A 17,664-nucleotide genomic window follows, 5' to 3' on the forward strand; every position below is an offset into this window, starting at 1 on the left:
GAATAAAAAAAAAAATTGGTGACGCTTACATAGGAGTTTGTTGAACTTCTTTCGCACCATACGGAGCCAACCGTGCTAATCTGAGGTACGGGGGAAGGACAACAAACTAAAGGCAAAGCACAGTTCGAAAGAAATAAGTTTTCAATTGAGATTTAAATTGCATAGCTCCAGTGGCTTCCTAATATCGGCAAGAAGAGCGTTCCAGACGGCCGCAGGAGCACATCTGAAAGCGCCACGTGATGCGGTGACCGTCTTTGTTCAATGTCAAAAGCTGCTGCTGTTGCGATGATCGGAGTGCACGTGATGGTGGTTTATGCTCCTTGACGCGATTAGTGAGGTGTTGTGGTTCATTTGTGGCAAGCGCTTTGAGTGCAACGAGCGCGACCTGAGAATATATATTCGTTCAGCAAACGGAAGCCTTGCAGAGCCAAGGCCAGATAAGCATTGAGAGTCGTCGCACAGCTTAGCTCGTTTTCGTTGTACAGTGTGTTCGACAGCGTGTCACATCACGAAGTTTAAGGTAGTGGATGACATTTCTGAAAAAACACAGCACCTCCCTGGGACCCCACTGTAAATGATTGCATCCTTCAAACGTTGCACGTAATGTGAACGCAACTCACTTGCTTTTGTTTTGCTACACAGCTGTGTAGTCTGTTCTCCAATAACACGTGTTGTTTTTATGACGCAAATTGGATAGAACGCGATGAATGTATGAGGGAACACGTTTTATCAACGCGAGTAGGAATGAGCGGTTGTACGGCGGCCTCGGCGTAGCATCACACGAGGCATTGGGATGCTGCTGGATGCTTCTGGATGCTACCCACGCGCCTCAGTCTTTGTGTTCAGCCTGCGTACGCATCTCACGTGTTATTGCGGACTGTGCTTTACCCTACATAATACATTATTTATTATAACGCGATTTTTCCATAACGCGGTGTTCTTCCGGAACGCTACTACGACCGCCGGCTCACTGCCCTTCCCTCTCGCCTGGAGTCAGACGCAGAGATACGCCCTGACCAAGGCTGTTGCAGCAACTTGAAAACCTACGGTATGTGTTCAGAAAATATGATTTGAGAAACCTCTGCGATCACGGTCATCGCTTCTGTCCGCTCGTGTTCTCAACGGCGCTTGGCCACCTTACCGGTTGCATAGTCTCCAGCTCCTTCTTCAGACGGCAAACCTCGGCCTCAAAGGTCTGGCAGTTTTCTTGTAAAGTACTGCATAGACAAGACAAAGATTCCCCCTGTAGCCTTCAGAGTGATGGGGCAAGTGTTGTTAGCGAGCCTGGATGGTGCACGAGGGGATGGATGGCCAGCACCACGCATGCCCACCGTTGTCTCCCTAATGCCGCACCAGGTACGAATCAACCTCGAGGAGGCCTAGGACCAGTTCAAATATACGTCAATGATGTTGGCCGTGAATGGCAATCGAACTCGGGTCGTCGGGTTCGTAGCACAATGTGCTAATTGACCACTTCGCCGCTGCTTCCCATAAACACTCGCACACAGGGCGATTAATATTCAGTTGGGTGAGAACCCATTGGAATGACAAAATTTTTCTCATAATCTGTTAAAAGATTTTTTTTTTTAGTTTGTGATTATATCTCAAGGGTCTTCAATGACCATTTATTTTTAACAGACAGAAGGCATCCACAATTGCCCAAATGGACGAAGACGTGAGCATAAAACCACGGCCTCCGTACGGAGTCGGTGACGGGTTGCGCTCACCAACAGGCGAAGGAGCAGCCCCGCAACTGCTCGCTCGCGGCACGGGCCGGTGGACGGGCCTCCACCAGAGAAAACTCCAAGAGGGTACAGCCCATTCTCCTCTAATGCGTGTTGCTTTCATAGTGCGCTTTGGATAGAACACGATGAGTGTGTAGTGACGAACATGGAGTCACTATGGCGTTAAGCGCTAGCTGCTGTCACAAGAGTGGAACCGTGAGTCTTGGCACCAGAGTTGGTATGGCATGGAAGCGGGCCCTAGGGGGCAGAGGTCGCAAACGGGTTTTGATTCCTTACCCGTACCCGGCCGCACCAGGGTCGCAAACGGGTACCCGTACCCCGCCGCGCACGGGAGTTCGAATTGAACGGCAAACCTTCTGGATGCCAGGTCCGGTGCACTAACCATCACACCGCTGTAGCAGCTCTCTACGCACACCAATAGGCTTATCCAAATGTTACCGCACTTAGCGCGAAGAAATATCGAGTGACAAACGAAATACGTTACATTCTGAACTGCATCTAGCGGCAAGCTCTCATTACTCTGATAGTGGCGTTGTCTTTGTGCTGTACGCCTTTTGGCGTCCTCTGGTCTAACGCCTTTTAAGAGGAGGCTCAAAAGAAAGCTGTCTCTGGTGTGGACCAGTCAGTTTCAAAGACAACGCATATATTATCAGAGTATGTGTTTTGTTTGCATTCTGACCACAAGTATTGTGGTTAATGCAGACATGATTCCTCGTAAAAGGTTTCAGTTTGGTGTTTTAACATCTTAACACAGCTGTTTTGCTGCCAGAAAAAAGGGCAAAACCTATTCTCAAGTAAAAAAATGTTGAGACACACAGCACACACTGTGTAGACAACACACACTGTGTAGACAGCACACAGCATACAGCACACACAACTTGTAGACGGTACACACCACCATTTACACAACACACAGCACACACCGTGTACACAGAACACACCATGTACACAGAACACACAGCGTGTGAGGAGAGCGACTTACCTGACCAGCAGTGTGAGTTCGTGGTTGTCGGAGACCGCACCAGCCCGCTGCTCGCTCACCGACGCGCACTCCGACAGGGCCCGGCTCAACTCTGACACCAGGGACTGCTCTCTGCTGCGGTACTACAACACGCACAGCACGCACGCAAACACACACACTCGTCAACACAGAACACACACTCAGGCACGGCAATACGCTCATTGACAGTCACACGTAACATCTCTGGTGTCAGTTTAACACGTAGCAGGCTTTCGCGACCAATATTATTCATAATCAACGTTTTTGGGTTTAGATCGCGTTATTTATAAATGTGTCGTAACCCTCCACCACGCGACACGGCCAATCAGTAAAAAAGTGTCACGTTGACAAAAGACAAATAGTTCACTGCTTTAGCCCACCGGTGTGTTGAAGCGTGAAACCACAACATTTACAATTTGAGTACGGTGTTTCGCTGGTAATTGCATCCAGCATCATCGGGCAATTCGCCAGAATGGTGAGGCTCTGCTGTGTCTCCCGTTCTTATATAGAGCAGCAGCAGGGTGACGTCATCTGGTGTGTCTGTGTGTGTGTCGTGTACAGACCTGCAGCAGGCTCTGGTGTGTCTGTGTGTGTGCCGTGTACAGACCTGCAGGAGGCTCTCGGACAACTGGGTCCGGTAGCCTTGAAACGAAGCCTTTACCTCCTGCAGCTGTTCAGAAAGTTCACGTTTCTCCGCATCAGCCCTGCAAGGCCAAACATGCTCAGTTTATACAAATATACCTCGGTCGAGCGCTACCCTGCGTTTGGGACAGTATTGTGTTCCTATAATAATTCAGGATACAAGTTTTTGTGGGTTAGATGGCGTACATTTTAATGTGTCGTGAACCCAGCACCACCCGACACAGCCAATTAGTAAGGTTTGTCACGTAAACAAAACGTGCGAATTAGTTTTCTAGTTCAGCACACACTGGTTGTGTGTTGGAGAGTAAAACCACAACATATTCTTGGGTCTTTCAGTAAAGTCACGTAGATAGGTTCAAAGAAAGTAACAAAAAACCACGACGTTTCGATCGCAACACAAGCGGTCGTCATCAGGAAAAGAGGGTTAGCCTCTAAAGGCAAACTGTTTATAAAGGTTTAAAATGGGCGTAGCCCAAGTGTCAGCAGCATGGGAGGGGCAGCTGATGTTAATGTAAGGGATTAAAAAATTAACCCGTGAAAACAAAGTTTTTCACTATAAATCGTTTATATGCGTGGCGGCTAGAGTCCTCTCGTCCTCTGGCTTGAGATGGCTGCCACCTATGGGTCAGATGATTGTCTGCCAGCATTAAGCAATTGGTAATTAAATATTTAAAAAAATTTCCCTAAACAGTGTAAAATTTTGGGAAAAAAATTTCACGAAAATTAATTGTCACGAACAACGAGTCTGTGTGGAAAATGTCAGCTCGATTGGATCACGGGAAGTGGGTTAAAAAACGACCGAAAGATTTGCACGGTCGTAAGCAAGCAAGCACGCAAGCAAGCAAGCAAGCGAACTTAATATAAAGGATTTAAAAACGGTGTGCCCCAGCATGTAGGGGCGTGCTAGAAGGTGATGTAGGGCGGTGTAACAGGTGATGGTACTCAGAGGGCGACGACGGTGCTGGTGGTGGGTTTCCACCAATAAAAGGGCTGCGAAGTAATCACTGCACCTCGCTTTACACACTCACAGTGTTGACGGTGGAGGTTGCGGCTAGAGGTGATGGTACTTGTAGAGAGTCACGACGGCACTGGCGGTGGGTGGGCTTTCACCAATCAAGGGCTACTGGTGGGCATTGATGGTCCCGGTGGTGGACTTCCACCAATTAAAGGGCTGCCAGGTCTAAAATGGAAACGTTATAGCCAGTTATGACTTAAACTGGTTGATAACGTCCTTCCAGTAATTGCTAAGTTTGTACCCATCTTCTCGGTTGAAAGTGTGTCTATGTCTGTATATATGGATGACTTCATGAACATATCTTTGTTGATAGCCAGTGGGTTTGCAAAGTACCTTCGTCTTAGAGAAAACAATTTCGCGTGAGCCCACCGCATTGAAACAATGATCAGCCACAGCACGAGGTATTGGTCCTACCGTGTTTCAGATCTGCCTCATGTTCACGAACACGGTCTGAGACATGTCGCTTAGTTTCCCCAATGTAACTACTGCCGCAGACACAGCTTAGTTTGTAGACGCCAGGGTATTGCATGTCAGGGATCACATCCTTCACAAATGGGATCAGATCACTAATTTTACGTACTGTCCTCTTTGGTTCTTTCGGTAAAGTCACGTAGAGAGAAATTAAACTAAATAATAATAGAATACGACGTTTCGATTGCAACACAAGCAGCCATCATCAGGTACAAATGAATGAGAAAACAAACATAGTAAACTTGGAAATACAATGCAATACAACACAGAGAGGCCAACACAACAGTCAACACTCTGCCTGGTTGATTACGTTCTTCCAAAGATTGCTAAATTTGAGAGAGAGACAAAACATAGACACGGAGACACACAGACAGACACACAAGCAGAGAGAGAGAGACTCACACAGAGACAAACAGAGAGAGACACACACATAGATGCACCTGTGTGCCTATGTGTGTGTTACTTTCTTTGAACCTATCTACGTGACTTTACCGAAAGACCAAACAATATTAATTCCTGCAGTCACGAAAACTTTAAGTCAAGATAAAACCACAACATTTACAATTTGAGTACCGTGACATTTCACTGGTAATTACAACAGCCTCATCGGGCGATTACAGCCAGAATTATATTGTTGCCATGAACCCAAGGCTGGCCACACACTGGATCTCCATGTAGAACAGCTGGATAACTGGCTAAGCGGGACCATCCGTGCAACAAATGAAATAAACTCAAACACACAGGCATCGCTGCACGACCTGCACCGATGACACTACCGCACGCACGGATGCTGTCTGCCTCGACGGGAACATGCCCATAATGTTACTGCGACTGTCATTCCCACTGACGCACGCGGCCAGAAGCCCGGCACACGCACACACAAGCGTACACAAGCACACACGCGCATACACGCACACACAAGCGTACACAAGCACACACGCGCATACACGCACACACAAGCGTACACAAGCACACACGCGCATACACGCACACACAAGCGTACACAAGCACACACGCGCATACACGCACACACAAGCGTACACAAGCACACACGCGCATACACGCACACACAAGCGTACACAAGCACACACGCGCATACACGCACACACAAGCGTACACAAGCACACACGCGCATACACGCACGCACGTGCACACACAACAACAACAACTGCCATTCACCACTAAGTGACGGTGACGTCACCACGACGCTTGTGCCAGGCCATGTGCAACTTGAGGCTACCACGTAAAGTGTCGAACGCCCGCTGGCAGGAGGTCACGGGGCAGACCCAGGTGCCACGGGTCGACTGACTGAGATGACTGAGATGAATGGCTGATGCACCACCTGTGTCCCCTACTGTGCCAACTTGCTGTGCTTTAGCCACCCACACACAAGCACACACAAGCACACACACAAGCACACACAAGCACACACGCGCACACACACAAGCACACACAAGCACACACGCGCACACACAAGCACACATGCGCACACACAAGCACACATGCGCACACACAAGCACACACACAAGCACACACAAGCACACACGCGCACACACAAGCAGACACACACCCACACACGCGTGCACACAACCACACACACACGCACACACAAGCACACACAAGCACACACAAGCACACACGCGCACACACAAGCACACACACAAGCACACACAAGCACACACAAGCACACACAAGCACACGGAACCAGACAGAGGAAGAAGAGCAAATATGCACCGACCCCGAGCGCAGTGGCGCAAAGTGAAGGGAGCGGTGACGCCGGAGTGAGACGGTAACAGGTGGAGAGATCTCACTCCGCCTCGTCGAGACGACGATGGAGGATGGGGAGAGCGTGGACACTCACTGCTTGGTCCGCGCCGTCCTCTCGCGGAGCTCGGCCCTCAGTCGCTCGGCGTCGCGCGTGAGCCGCTCGCACTCCGCCTCTCGCTGCTGACCCCGCTGCTGTGCCAACTCCAACGCTTCCTCCGCAGCCCTGACTCGTGCAATACGGGGCATTCACAATCCCACAAACACGGGGCATTCACAATCCCAGCAATACGGGGCATTCACAATCCCACAAACACAGGGCATTCACAATCCCAGCAACAAGGGGCATTCACAATCCCAGCAATACAGGGCATTCACAATCCCAGCCACAAGGGGCATTCACAATCCCAGAAACAAGGGGCATTCAGAATCCCAGCAATACAGGGCATTGACAATCCCAGCAACAAGGGGCATTCACAATCCCAGCAACAAGGGGCATTCAGAATCCCACAAACAGGGGGCATTCAGAATCCCAGCAATACAGGGCATTGACAATCCCACAAACAAGGGGCATTCACAATCCCACAAACAAGGGGCATTCACAATCCCACAAACAGGGGGCATTCAGAATCCCAGCAATACAGGGCATTCACAATCCCAGCAACAAGGGGCATTCACAATCCCAGCCACAAGGGGCATTCACAATCCCAGAAACAAGGGTTTGTGTACTGATCATAAACACACGCGTGCTGTCTGCTTCACGGTGGATATTAAAAATCCCGTGAGATCATTCGAAGAAGAGTTGGCCATTGTGTGATGGCACCTTGGTCCAAATTAGGTCAATTAGAAACGTTAATAGAAATCACTTTAGTTAACACGTCATGGGCTTTCGCGACCAATAGTATCCATAATAGAGGTTTTTTGGGGTAAGATCACAACGGTGTGCTGAACTATTCACGAATTGGAATGTTTTGCCTACGTGACGAAGCTTACTAAAATTGACTGTGCTGGGTGGTGGCGCTTTAACGACACAAATTAAAATGTACGCGATCTAAACCTCTATTGTGAAATTACTTTATTGGGAAGTGTGCAGAAATTATCAATCCCTTCAGCAAAAACTTTGTGGGACAGTCTTAGATGAATAATAACAATAATAAATACACCATAATGGTGGCAATGCTTTCTCTGAACGCTTCCATCACAATCCGCTCTGAGATTTATTCAGTGCCCTCTCTTCTTTCTGGGCTCACTAGAAACTTCTAAAACCGGCTTCGCAAATCCTCCAGGTGTCAGGACAGTCACGGCGGTCCCGTCTTCACGGCACGCAAGCTCCTACATTCAAGTCTGCCCGTTAGAAAACACACACAAGCTGATGTTCACGGAGCAAAAATGTCGGGCGAAGGGATTGCTCCCATTGACACGTGTGTCAGTGGTCAGCGGGTGTTCTGACGACAGGCACATACCAACCTCCTCATAGCATCTTGCTCTGCGGATCTTAACTCCAAGCCTGACACCCTGTCTTCCACGTCTCGAGACCGTTTCACAAAGGCAGTCACGTCACCTTCCAAATGCGTTATCTGTAACATAAAACATACACGTGTACATAAAAACGTATTCATAATCAACGTTTTTGGGTTAGATCGCGTTATTTATAAATGTGTCGTAAGCCTCCACCACCCGACACGGCCAATCAGTAAAAAAAGTGTCACGTTGACAAGACAAATAGTTCACTGCTTTAGCCCACCGGCGTGTTGAAGAGTGAAACCACAACATTTACAATTTGAGTACGACGTTTCGCTGGTAATTGCATCCAGCATCATCGGGCAATTCGCCAGAATGGTGAGGCTCTGCTCTGTCTCCCGGTCTTAAATAGAGCAGCAGCAGCAGCAGCAGGGTGACGTCATCATTGAACTCATCATGAAAATCAAACGGTTGCAGGAATTTGCCGATACAATTTTTTGTTAGTTTTTGTTTGGAGGGACAGGCGACGCTCGTGAATTCACGTGTGCTGTGTACCCATGGCATGGCTATGATTGTGAGCAGGAGCACTTGGCACCTCTGATTAGCACGGTCCGCTACGTACGGTGCGAAAGAAGTTCAACAAACTTACACACGCGTACAACTCTGCTAGAAGTGTGACTACTTTTTATTTTCTTCTCGGTTCTGAGGTCGGAATTTCCGAGCGATTTCCAGTCAACTTAACCATTTTTATTTTACCAGGTAAGGCTCCACTGAGCTATGTAGCTTCATTCAGAAGCGACCTGGCCACAAATGACAGCTCAACCAAGCGGCTTATCCGGTGCAATGTTTGTAGATAGCAGCCAAATACTCCAAACGCACGTTTCTAAATGTGGAGAGAAAAACCGAAGGACCCGGAGATAAATGCACGTGACCATGCCGAGAGAGAGAGATGCAAACTCCAAATACACAGCAGGCGTCAGGGTCGGGACCGACCCCACGACCTCCTGTATAACAGGCGAGGAAGTTAACATCTCTCCATCGTAGGAGAGCAGCTCACCCCCGACACGAGCATCAGATCCGAGGTGCTGCCGACGTGCCGGGCGCGTGCGCTTGTGCCGCCTGTACGACAGGGGCGCGACGCCGATACGCACCTCAGCGTTGGCGCTATCGAGCTGTTGAAGCAGCAGGTGGTTCTCCATCACCAGAGAAGAGTTCTCCGAACACAGGCTGATGAGCTTCCGTCTCAGCTCCAGGTTTTCCTCATCTACGCGTGATACAGGTGGCATCTGCACGCCCGCACGCACAAATGCCTGTAGTCCAGCACCGTGGAGGCAGCGAAGATTGGTAAATCACATCGACGCCGTTAAACTCCCTGCCCGTGCGCGGGCGGTCGAGGAGGTGCCATAGGTTGGCTTGCCGGGAGAAGGCGGTACAACAAGTGTGGACTCCACTCGCTCTGCGTGTATGGGATAGAGCGTTGTTCCCCCCCACGCACATGCGTTTTCTCCACGAACTGGCCGATAACACCTTCGACAGAGCTTGGAAAATTGTTGGCACTGGCCCGACGCCCTCGCCTGCGGTATATTTAAGCTGGGTCGGGGAAGGAGAGCGCCTTGACAAAAAAGTTTACATATCATATTATATACGCTGCCAAGCTTGGCGGTGTTCATTGGGACGCTGTCTTTCCGACAGCTCTGTTTCTTCACCTGAGGACGGCTGCTTGCGTTGTGGCCGAAACGTCGTGAGAATTTTTATTTTATTATGTTTTATTTTTATTATTTTATTATTTCCCTTCTACGTGACTTTACCGAAAGAACCAAGAAGATGAATCCCTGCAGTCACGAAAGCTTTAAATCGAAATACAGTAATCCCTCGTCCACTTCGCGGTTCAAGTTTCGCGGCCTCAGTGCATCGCGGATTTTTCGAACTGATTTAAAGGCCTCATTATACCTGTGCAGTAACACCATCATCATCATCATTCATCATCACATTCATCGAACTGCACAGGTCTGTCATCGTCGTCATTGTCATCGTCATCGTCGTCATTACTGGAGTCAAATCTCAAGATACTACTGTCATTGGTGAGTATAGAACACCATAATACGCATGAGAGAGAGTGAATGTATAATATTAAGGTTTTATAATTAAATAGATTTAAGTAAAATATATATATAAAGTATAAATATACATATTTTAAACATTCTGGTACCCACACACACATATACGGAAATTCCTAGGGGGCCAATCCTACTTCGCGGATTTTCACCTATCGCGAGGGGTTCCGGTCCCCATTAACCGCGATAAACGAGGGATCACTGTATAATATTTCATATAGGTAACAAATACTCTTAACACTCTGAACTGTATCCAAGTTTTCTTCCTGTGTATGTCACACAACCTAACTGCTCAATTCCACCGGTTTGAGTGCTTCGTGAGGTCATCAGAGTTGGCCAAACATCCAAATGTAGGACCACAGAGCTCAGGCAACCGTCGGCGCTGGTTCTGGCCGCCTTTCCGCTTGTCTGCCATTTAAATTAAACGGCGTTTCGAGATGCAAAGTGCGAGATGAAATCAGAGCAGCAGCAGCAGCAGCATTACCGCAGACACGAGGCTTGCGTTATTTGTGTAAAGCAGCGCCGGCGAGAGAAGGCACCTTGCTGGTGGACGCGCTCTCCACCACGCGGCTGCCACCTCGCTGCGAGCGGCAGTCGTCGTCGAGGGCGCCACTGCCGATGGGTCGCTCCGAAAGGTCATCCAAGGTCAGGTCAGGGATCTCTGCATCCTCACTAAACACACGCCCATTCACTGGCGAGATTGTACATTGTTGCTATTCATCTTAACACCAGTTTAATTGCCAGAAAGGGTAAAACCTCTTCTTGGTTCTTTCGGTAAAGTCACGTAGAAGGGAAATAATAAAATGATAAAAATTTAACATAATAAAATACAATTCTCACGACGTTTCGGCCACAACGCAAGCAGCCGTCCTCAGGTGAAGAACAGGTCTGTCGGAAAGACAGTGTCTGAATGACAGTGTCTTTCAGACACTGTAATTCAGGTGAAGAACAGGTCTGTCTGAATGACACTGTCTGAATGACAGTGTCTGGCAATCAGTGTGATTATGATTATTGTTTTTTTTTTAATGAAAAAATAAGAATAGGTTTCACCATTTCGATTTAAAGCTTTCGTGACTGCAGGGATTCATCTTCTTGGTTCTTTCGGTAAAGTCATGTAGAAGGGAAATAATAAAATAATAAAAATAAAACATTAAATACAATTCTCATGACGTTTCGGCCACAACGCAAGCAGCCGTCCTCAGGTGAAAAACAGGTCTGTCGGAAAGACAGCGTCTGAATGACAGTGTCTGAAAGGCACTTTTTTAAAGGATGGGTCCTGCATCGGGATGCTCGGCCTATCCCGGTTACACCGAATGGGCGGTTCGTTTGTTTGTTTTTTTAGCTATGGGAGGAAACCAGAGGACCCGCAGGAAACCCATCTAGAACACGGGGGACGAACAAACTCACTCCACACTGAAAGGGACTAGAACCCAGGCCTGCGCTACGAGGTAGGTGGTTCTTCTTCTTCTATCGTACGGCACGATGATGTAACAGCTGAACGTCAAGCTCCTTCGAGCAACCCAAGGCGGCGGTGGACGCTGCACGGATCGCAGCGATAGCAGCGCCAGGGCGTGCGTGCGAGGATGGCGATCGCCGCCGTCGCCGCCACCGCGATGCGTTTGACGAGGCGTGGGAAGCTCGTCGGCCCGTCTTACTCACGAGCGCTGGCTGGCCGGGCGGCGTGGGCCCAGGCCGTGCAGGCTGCGCTCCGTGAGCCTCAGCATCTCCTGCAGCGAGCGCACGTTGCCCTGCAGCCGGAGCTGCTCTTCCGACATGGCCGAGACGTCTCCCGTCACGTGGCAACGAGCAGAAGCCTCCGCCCTCCCTTCACAGGTCCATCCACGTGACACACACACACTCAGATAACTTCTGACACATCTCATCAGCCGCGCGGCCTTCTGGAGGACAAGACAACAAATATCCACCCCCCCCCCGTCCTAAACTACAAATGATAACTCAACAAGGTGGGATATCATGTGGATATGGAGAGCAGCAGTCAGGGGGCCGTCCATAAATGACGTCACGCACCTAGGGGGGGGGGGGGTGGGGTCAGACATTTGTGACGATGTGTGACGAGGGAGAGGGGGGGTTGAGAAATGTGACGTCACGTCAAAATGCGCAACTTTAAATAAATGTAGACACGTTCTACTTAATTAAATAGACTTTTTTTTATAAATGTTTTCTCCTACAACAGCGTCACATTAAATACGCACTACAATGACAATAGTTTAAAACGGGATGTTTACACGTCCCGTCAGCCACTCACGAGGCAGAGGGGTCACGCAATCGGTTGACAAGGAAAGGGGCCGTCCATAAATGACGTCACGCGATTTGGGACGATTTTTGACCCCCCCCCCTCGTCACAAAAAATTAGACCCCCCTCAAATATGACGTCACAAAGCTCTGCCCCCCCCCCCCCAAAACCATACTTCCATTTTGAAAATAAAACACGCTACAAATCGCTTTAAACTATTGTCATTGTAGTGCGTATTTAATGTGGCGTTGCACTCTGATGTAGGAGAAAACATTTATTAAAAAGGAGGCGTTGGAAAGCTGAAATTTTGCATTAAATTCACTTGAAAATATTCAACGTCTAACTAAAACTGCAGATGTTTAGAATATTTTATTGACATTCTCTTATAATTATAAAATATTAAAAGTAATAATAACTATAAATACTTGAAACTTTGTAGTAGAACGAAGCAAAATGGAGAGTACAATTATAAAAATTACATATTCATTTCACAGAATGAAAAGCCCTGGTAGAATCATTAAAATCAAAATGTTTAATAACAATCATTCAAAATTTTTACAAAATTTATGCTTCTCCATTCTCCCATGGAATAAATAAAAGGTGATCTTAGTTAATTTAAATAATAAAATAGTTAATAATGAAAATTAATCATAATTAGTGTTGTTATAACAATTCTATTGCATTTTTATGTGACGTCACATTTCTCAAACCCCCCTTCCCCCCTAGGTGTGTGACGTCATTTATGGACGGCCCCTAATCACGCTGCCAGAAAGACACGGGGTGAAGGTGGCACGAGACTCATAGGGGAGAGAGACACGGGGAGAGAGACACGGGGAGAGAGACACGGGGGGAGAGACACGGGGGGAGAGACACGGGGAGAGAGACACGGGGGGAGAGACACTGGGAGAGAGACACGGGGAGAGAGACACGGGGGGAGAGACACGGGGTGGGAGAGAGACACGGGGAGAGAGACACGGGGGGAGAGACACGGGGAGAGAGAGACACGGGGGGAGAGACACGGGGGGAGAGACACATGGGGAGTAAGGATGTGCTCACCTCTTCCCCAGAGGTCTCCGTGGTGTGTGTCTCTGTGTGTCTATGTCCCTCACTGTCTCAGTGTGTCTGCTAACTCCCTCCGTCTCTCTCAGTGTCTTTATGAGCCTCAGTGTGTCTCTGTGTCTCTCAGACTCTCTGTCTCTATGTTTCTATCTCTCTATGTCTATGTGTGTCTCTGTGTCTCTAAGTCTCTGTCTGTGTCTCTATGTCTGTGTGTCTCTGTGTCTCTGACTCTCTGTGTCTCTGACTCTCTGTGTCTGTATCTGTGTCTCAGACTCTCTCTGTCTATCTGTCTCTCTGTTTCTCTGTCTCAGACCCTATGTGTCTCTGTGTATCTCTGTCTCTGTGTCTCTGTCTCTGTGTCTGTGTGCCTCTCTATCTCTATGTCTCTGTGTCTGTCTCTCTGTGTCTAAGTCTCTGTGTGTCTCTGTTTCTCTCTGTGTCTCTGTCCCTGTGTCTCTCTGTCTCTCGTCTCTGTCTCAGACTCTCTGTGTCTGTCTCTCACTCTCTCTGTGTCTGTCTCTCTGTATCTCTGTCTCACTGTCTCTATGTGTCTCTGTCTCTCACTCTCTATGTCTCAGACTCTCTGTGTCTGTCTCTCTGTATCTCTAAGTCTCTGTCTCACTGTCTCTATGTGTCTCTGTGTCTGTCTATGTGTATCTCTGTATCTCTGTGTCTCTGCCTCACTGTCTCTGTATCTCTGTGTGTGTCTCTCTGTCTCTGTGTCTGTCTCTCTGTATCTCTGTGTCTCTGCCTCACTGTCTCTGTATCTCTGTGTCTGTCTATGTGTGTCTCTGTGTCTCTGTCTGTGTCTCGAGTCTCGGAGTCTCCGCGTCTGTCTCTGTCCCCGCGTCTGCCGCTTCAAATCGCGCCACTGCGTCACGTGATGACTCCCCGCCAATGGGTGGCAATGCGTGAGCGCCACGCAGTTCCAAATGCCAGATCAGAGGGATTACCTCTAGATCTGGGGTGGTGCTGGTGTCAGGTGGGAGGGATTACCTCTAGATCTTGGGTGGTGCTGGTGTCAGGTGGGAGGGATTACCTCCAGATCTAGGGTGGTGCTGGTGTCAGGTGGGAGGGATTACCTCTAGATCTGGAGGTGCTGGTGGTGTCAGGTGAGAGGGATTACCTCTAGATCTAGGGTGGTGCTGGTGTCAGGTGGGAGGGATTACCTCTAGATCTGGAGGTGCTGGTGTCAGGTGGGAGGGATTACCTCCAGATCTGGGGTGATGCTGGTGTCAGGTGGGAGGGATTACCTCCAGATCTAGGGTGGTGCTGGTGTCAGGCAGGAGGGATTACCTCTAGATCTGGGGTGATGCTGGTGTCAGGTGAGAGGGATTACCTCTAGATCTGGGGTGGTGCTGGTGTCAGGTGGGAGGGATTACCTCTAGATCTGGAGGTGCTGGTGTCAGGTGGGAGGGATTACCTCTAGATTTAGGATGGTGCTGGTGTCAGGTGCGAGGGATTACCTCTAGATTAGGATGGTGCTGGTGTCAGGTGCGAGGGATTACCTCTAGATCTAGGATGGTGCTGGTGTCAGGTGAGAGGGATTACCTCTAGATCTGGGGTGGTGCTGGTGTCAGGTGGGAGGGATTACCTCTAGATCTGGTGTGGTGCTGGTGTCAGGTGAGAGGGATTACCTCCAGATCTGGTGTGGTGCTGGTGTCAGGTGAGAGGGATTACCTCCAGATCTACGGTGGTGCCGGTGTCAGGTGGGAGGGATTACCTCTAGATCTGGCGTGGTGCTGGTGTCAGGTGGGAGGAATTACCTCTAGATCTAAGGCGGTGCTGGTGTCAGGTGGGAGGGATTACCTCTAGATCTGGGGTGGTGCTGGTGTCAGGTGGGAGGGATTACCTCTAGATCTGGGGTGGTCCTGGTGTCAGGTGGGAGGGATTACCTCTAGATCTGGGGTGATGCTGGTGTCAGGTGAGAGGGATTACCTCTAGATCTGGGGTGGTGCTGGTGTCAGGTGAGAGGGATTACCTCTAGATCTGGGGTGGTGCTGGTGTCAGGTGAGAGGGATTACCTCTAGATCTAGGGTGGTGCTGGTGTCAGGTGAGAGGGATTACCTCTAGATCTGGGGTGGTGCTGGTGTCAGGTGAGAGGGATTACCTCTAGATCTAGGGTGGTGCTGGTGTCAGGTGAGAGGGATTATCTCTAGATCTAGGGTGGTGCTGGTGTCAGGTGCGAGGGATTACCTCTAGATCTAGGGTGGTGCTGGTGTCAGGTGAGAGGGATTACCTCTAGATCTAGGGTGGTGCTGGTGTCAGGTGGGAGGGATTACCTCTCGATCGGGGGTGGTGCTGGTGTCAGGTGGGAGGGATTACCTCTAGATCTAGGGTGGTGCTGGTGTCAGGTGAGAGGGATTACCTCTAGATCTGGGGTGATGCTGGTGTCAGGTGGGAGGGATCACCTCTAGATCTGGGGTGGTGCTGGTATCAGGTCAGAGGGATTACCTCTAGATCTGGGGTGGTGCTGGTGTCAGGTGGGAGGGATTACCTCTAGATCGGGGGTGGTGCTGGTGTCAGGTGGGAGGGATTACCTCTAGATCTGGGGTGGTGCTGGTGTCAGGTGGGAGGGATTACCTCTAGATCGGGGGTGGTGCTGGTGTCAGGTGGGAGGGATTACCTCTAGATCGGGGGTGGTGCTGGTGTCAGGTGGGAGGGATTACCTCTAGATCTGGGGTGGTGCTGGTGTCAGGTGGGAGGGATTACCTCTAGATCTGGGGTGGTGCTGGTGTCAGGTGAGAGGGATTACCTCTAGATCTAGGATTGTGATGGTGTCAGGTGGGAGGGATTACCTCTAGATCTGGAGGTGCTGGAAGATGTGTTTCTGCACGAATTTGAGTGCCGCAATTAGGAGAGCGGTGGCGCAGTGATTAGCGCACTGTGCATCCGCCGACCCGAATCCAATTCCCGCTCATCACGACCAATAACGAGTACTTCGGTGTGCCAGCAAGGGGCCGTCCATAAATGACGTCACGCACCTAGAGGGGGGATGGGGGTCAGACATTTGTGACGATGTGTGACGAGGGGGGGGGGGTGAGAAATGTGACGTCACATCAAAATGCGCAACTTTAAATAAATATAGACAACACATTCTACTTAATTAAATATACTTTTCATAAATGTTTTCTCCTACAACATCAGAGTGCAGCGCCACATTAAATACGCACTACAATGACAATAGCGTAAAACGATTTGAAGCATGTTTTTTTTTTTGGGGGGGGGGGGGCAGAGCTTTGTGACGTCATATTTGATGGGGGGGGGGGGGGTCTGACTCTTTGTGACGTCGTGTGACGAAGTGGGGGGGGGGGGGTCACAAAAATCGTCCAAAATCGCGTGACGTCATTTATGGACGGCCCTCAACCGGGCGTGGTGCTGGCCACCCACCGGCCTTCCTAGCTGCTGCTGCTGCTCGCGGACAGCTCTTGCCCCAGCAGTATCATGAAGGCTATACGGGGGATCTTTACCTTTACAGGCGCGAGATATTGATCTCCCTCCCCCAGGCCCTCGGGGTTTCCCCCCTTCCACGTTCGAGTATTTGGCCGCTGTGACATTCCCACGCGATGAGCCGCTTCCTTGAGCTGTTAATTCGTGGCAGCCAAGGTGGGTCGCTTGTGTTAGAGACAGAGAGAGGGCATGACAGCGATGCAGCTCAGAGGGCCTTATTTGGTGACATTAATTTGTCGTTTATACTGGTAGGAACGAAGTGAACCAACCTACAATAGATTATATCGTCCGTCCGTCCGATGTCCGATTAGGTGTAGCAACATCGCCCCCTACTGCAAACACTTGGCAGGACCCTACAAAAACCTTTAGACTCAGTGACGCTTTCCTGGCTAAACAAGTGTAAAATTCCCTTATAATTCCCTGAGATAGTTTTTAATTAAAACATTTAAATTAAAAATTAACTCACAGCGGCCTAGAGCCTACAGCTAGGCCTACAGCCTAGAACTAGGCCTCAAACTCTCCCTTCGTATCGTACCCTCGCCATTTCATTTCATTATAGCCATTCATTTGTTCGTTCCTACCAGCCCACCCCGCAGGGACCTGTTAGAACAGCAGTTCGACACGGAAATCCACGTGGCCACAGGGAGAGAGAGAGACACGCAAACTCCAAATATGCAAAGCCAGGATTT

At 49.4% G+C, this 17,664-nt stretch overlaps 1 protein-coding gene across 4 annotated transcripts in view; it reads right to left on the reverse strand.

Moving 5' to 3' along the window:
* Positions 1 to 14,405, reverse strand: part of LOC133349184 (coiled-coil domain-containing protein 18-like) — a 35,392-nt gene extending 20,987 nt beyond the window's left edge. For all 4 annotated transcript variants that reach the window (XR_009755898.1, XM_061562459.1, XM_061562458.1 and 1 more), the window contains exons 1-9: positions 13,523 to 14,405; positions 11,872 to 12,037; positions 10,752 to 10,884; positions 9,250 to 9,384; positions 8,105 to 8,214; positions 6,735 to 6,863; positions 3,353 to 3,449; positions 2,728 to 2,849; positions 1,142 to 1,217 (exon numbers count right to left, since the gene is read on the reverse strand). Coding sequence is in view for 3 of the 4 variants with exons in the window: in XM_061562459.1 (XP_061418443.1) it covers positions 1,142 to 1,217; positions 2,728 to 2,849; positions 3,353 to 3,449; positions 6,735 to 6,863; positions 8,105 to 8,214; positions 9,250 to 9,384; positions 10,752 to 10,884; positions 11,872 to 11,987 (918 nt within the window). In the remaining variant the exon portion in view is untranslated. The remainder of the gene's footprint in view (positions 1 to 1,141; positions 1,218 to 2,727; positions 2,850 to 3,352; positions 3,450 to 6,734; positions 6,864 to 8,104; positions 8,215 to 9,249; positions 9,385 to 10,751; positions 10,885 to 11,871; positions 12,038 to 13,522) is intronic.
* Positions 14,406 to 17,664: the final 3,259 nt, after the last annotated feature.

This window comes from Lethenteron reissneri, chromosome 29 (assembly GCF_015708825.2).
Source record: "Lethenteron reissneri isolate LAM-NWPU_2019-01 chromosome 29, ASM1570882v1, whole genome shotgun sequence".
Lineage (NCBI taxonomy): Eukaryota > Metazoa > Chordata > Hyperoartia > Petromyzontiformes > Petromyzontidae > Lethenteron > Lethenteron reissneri.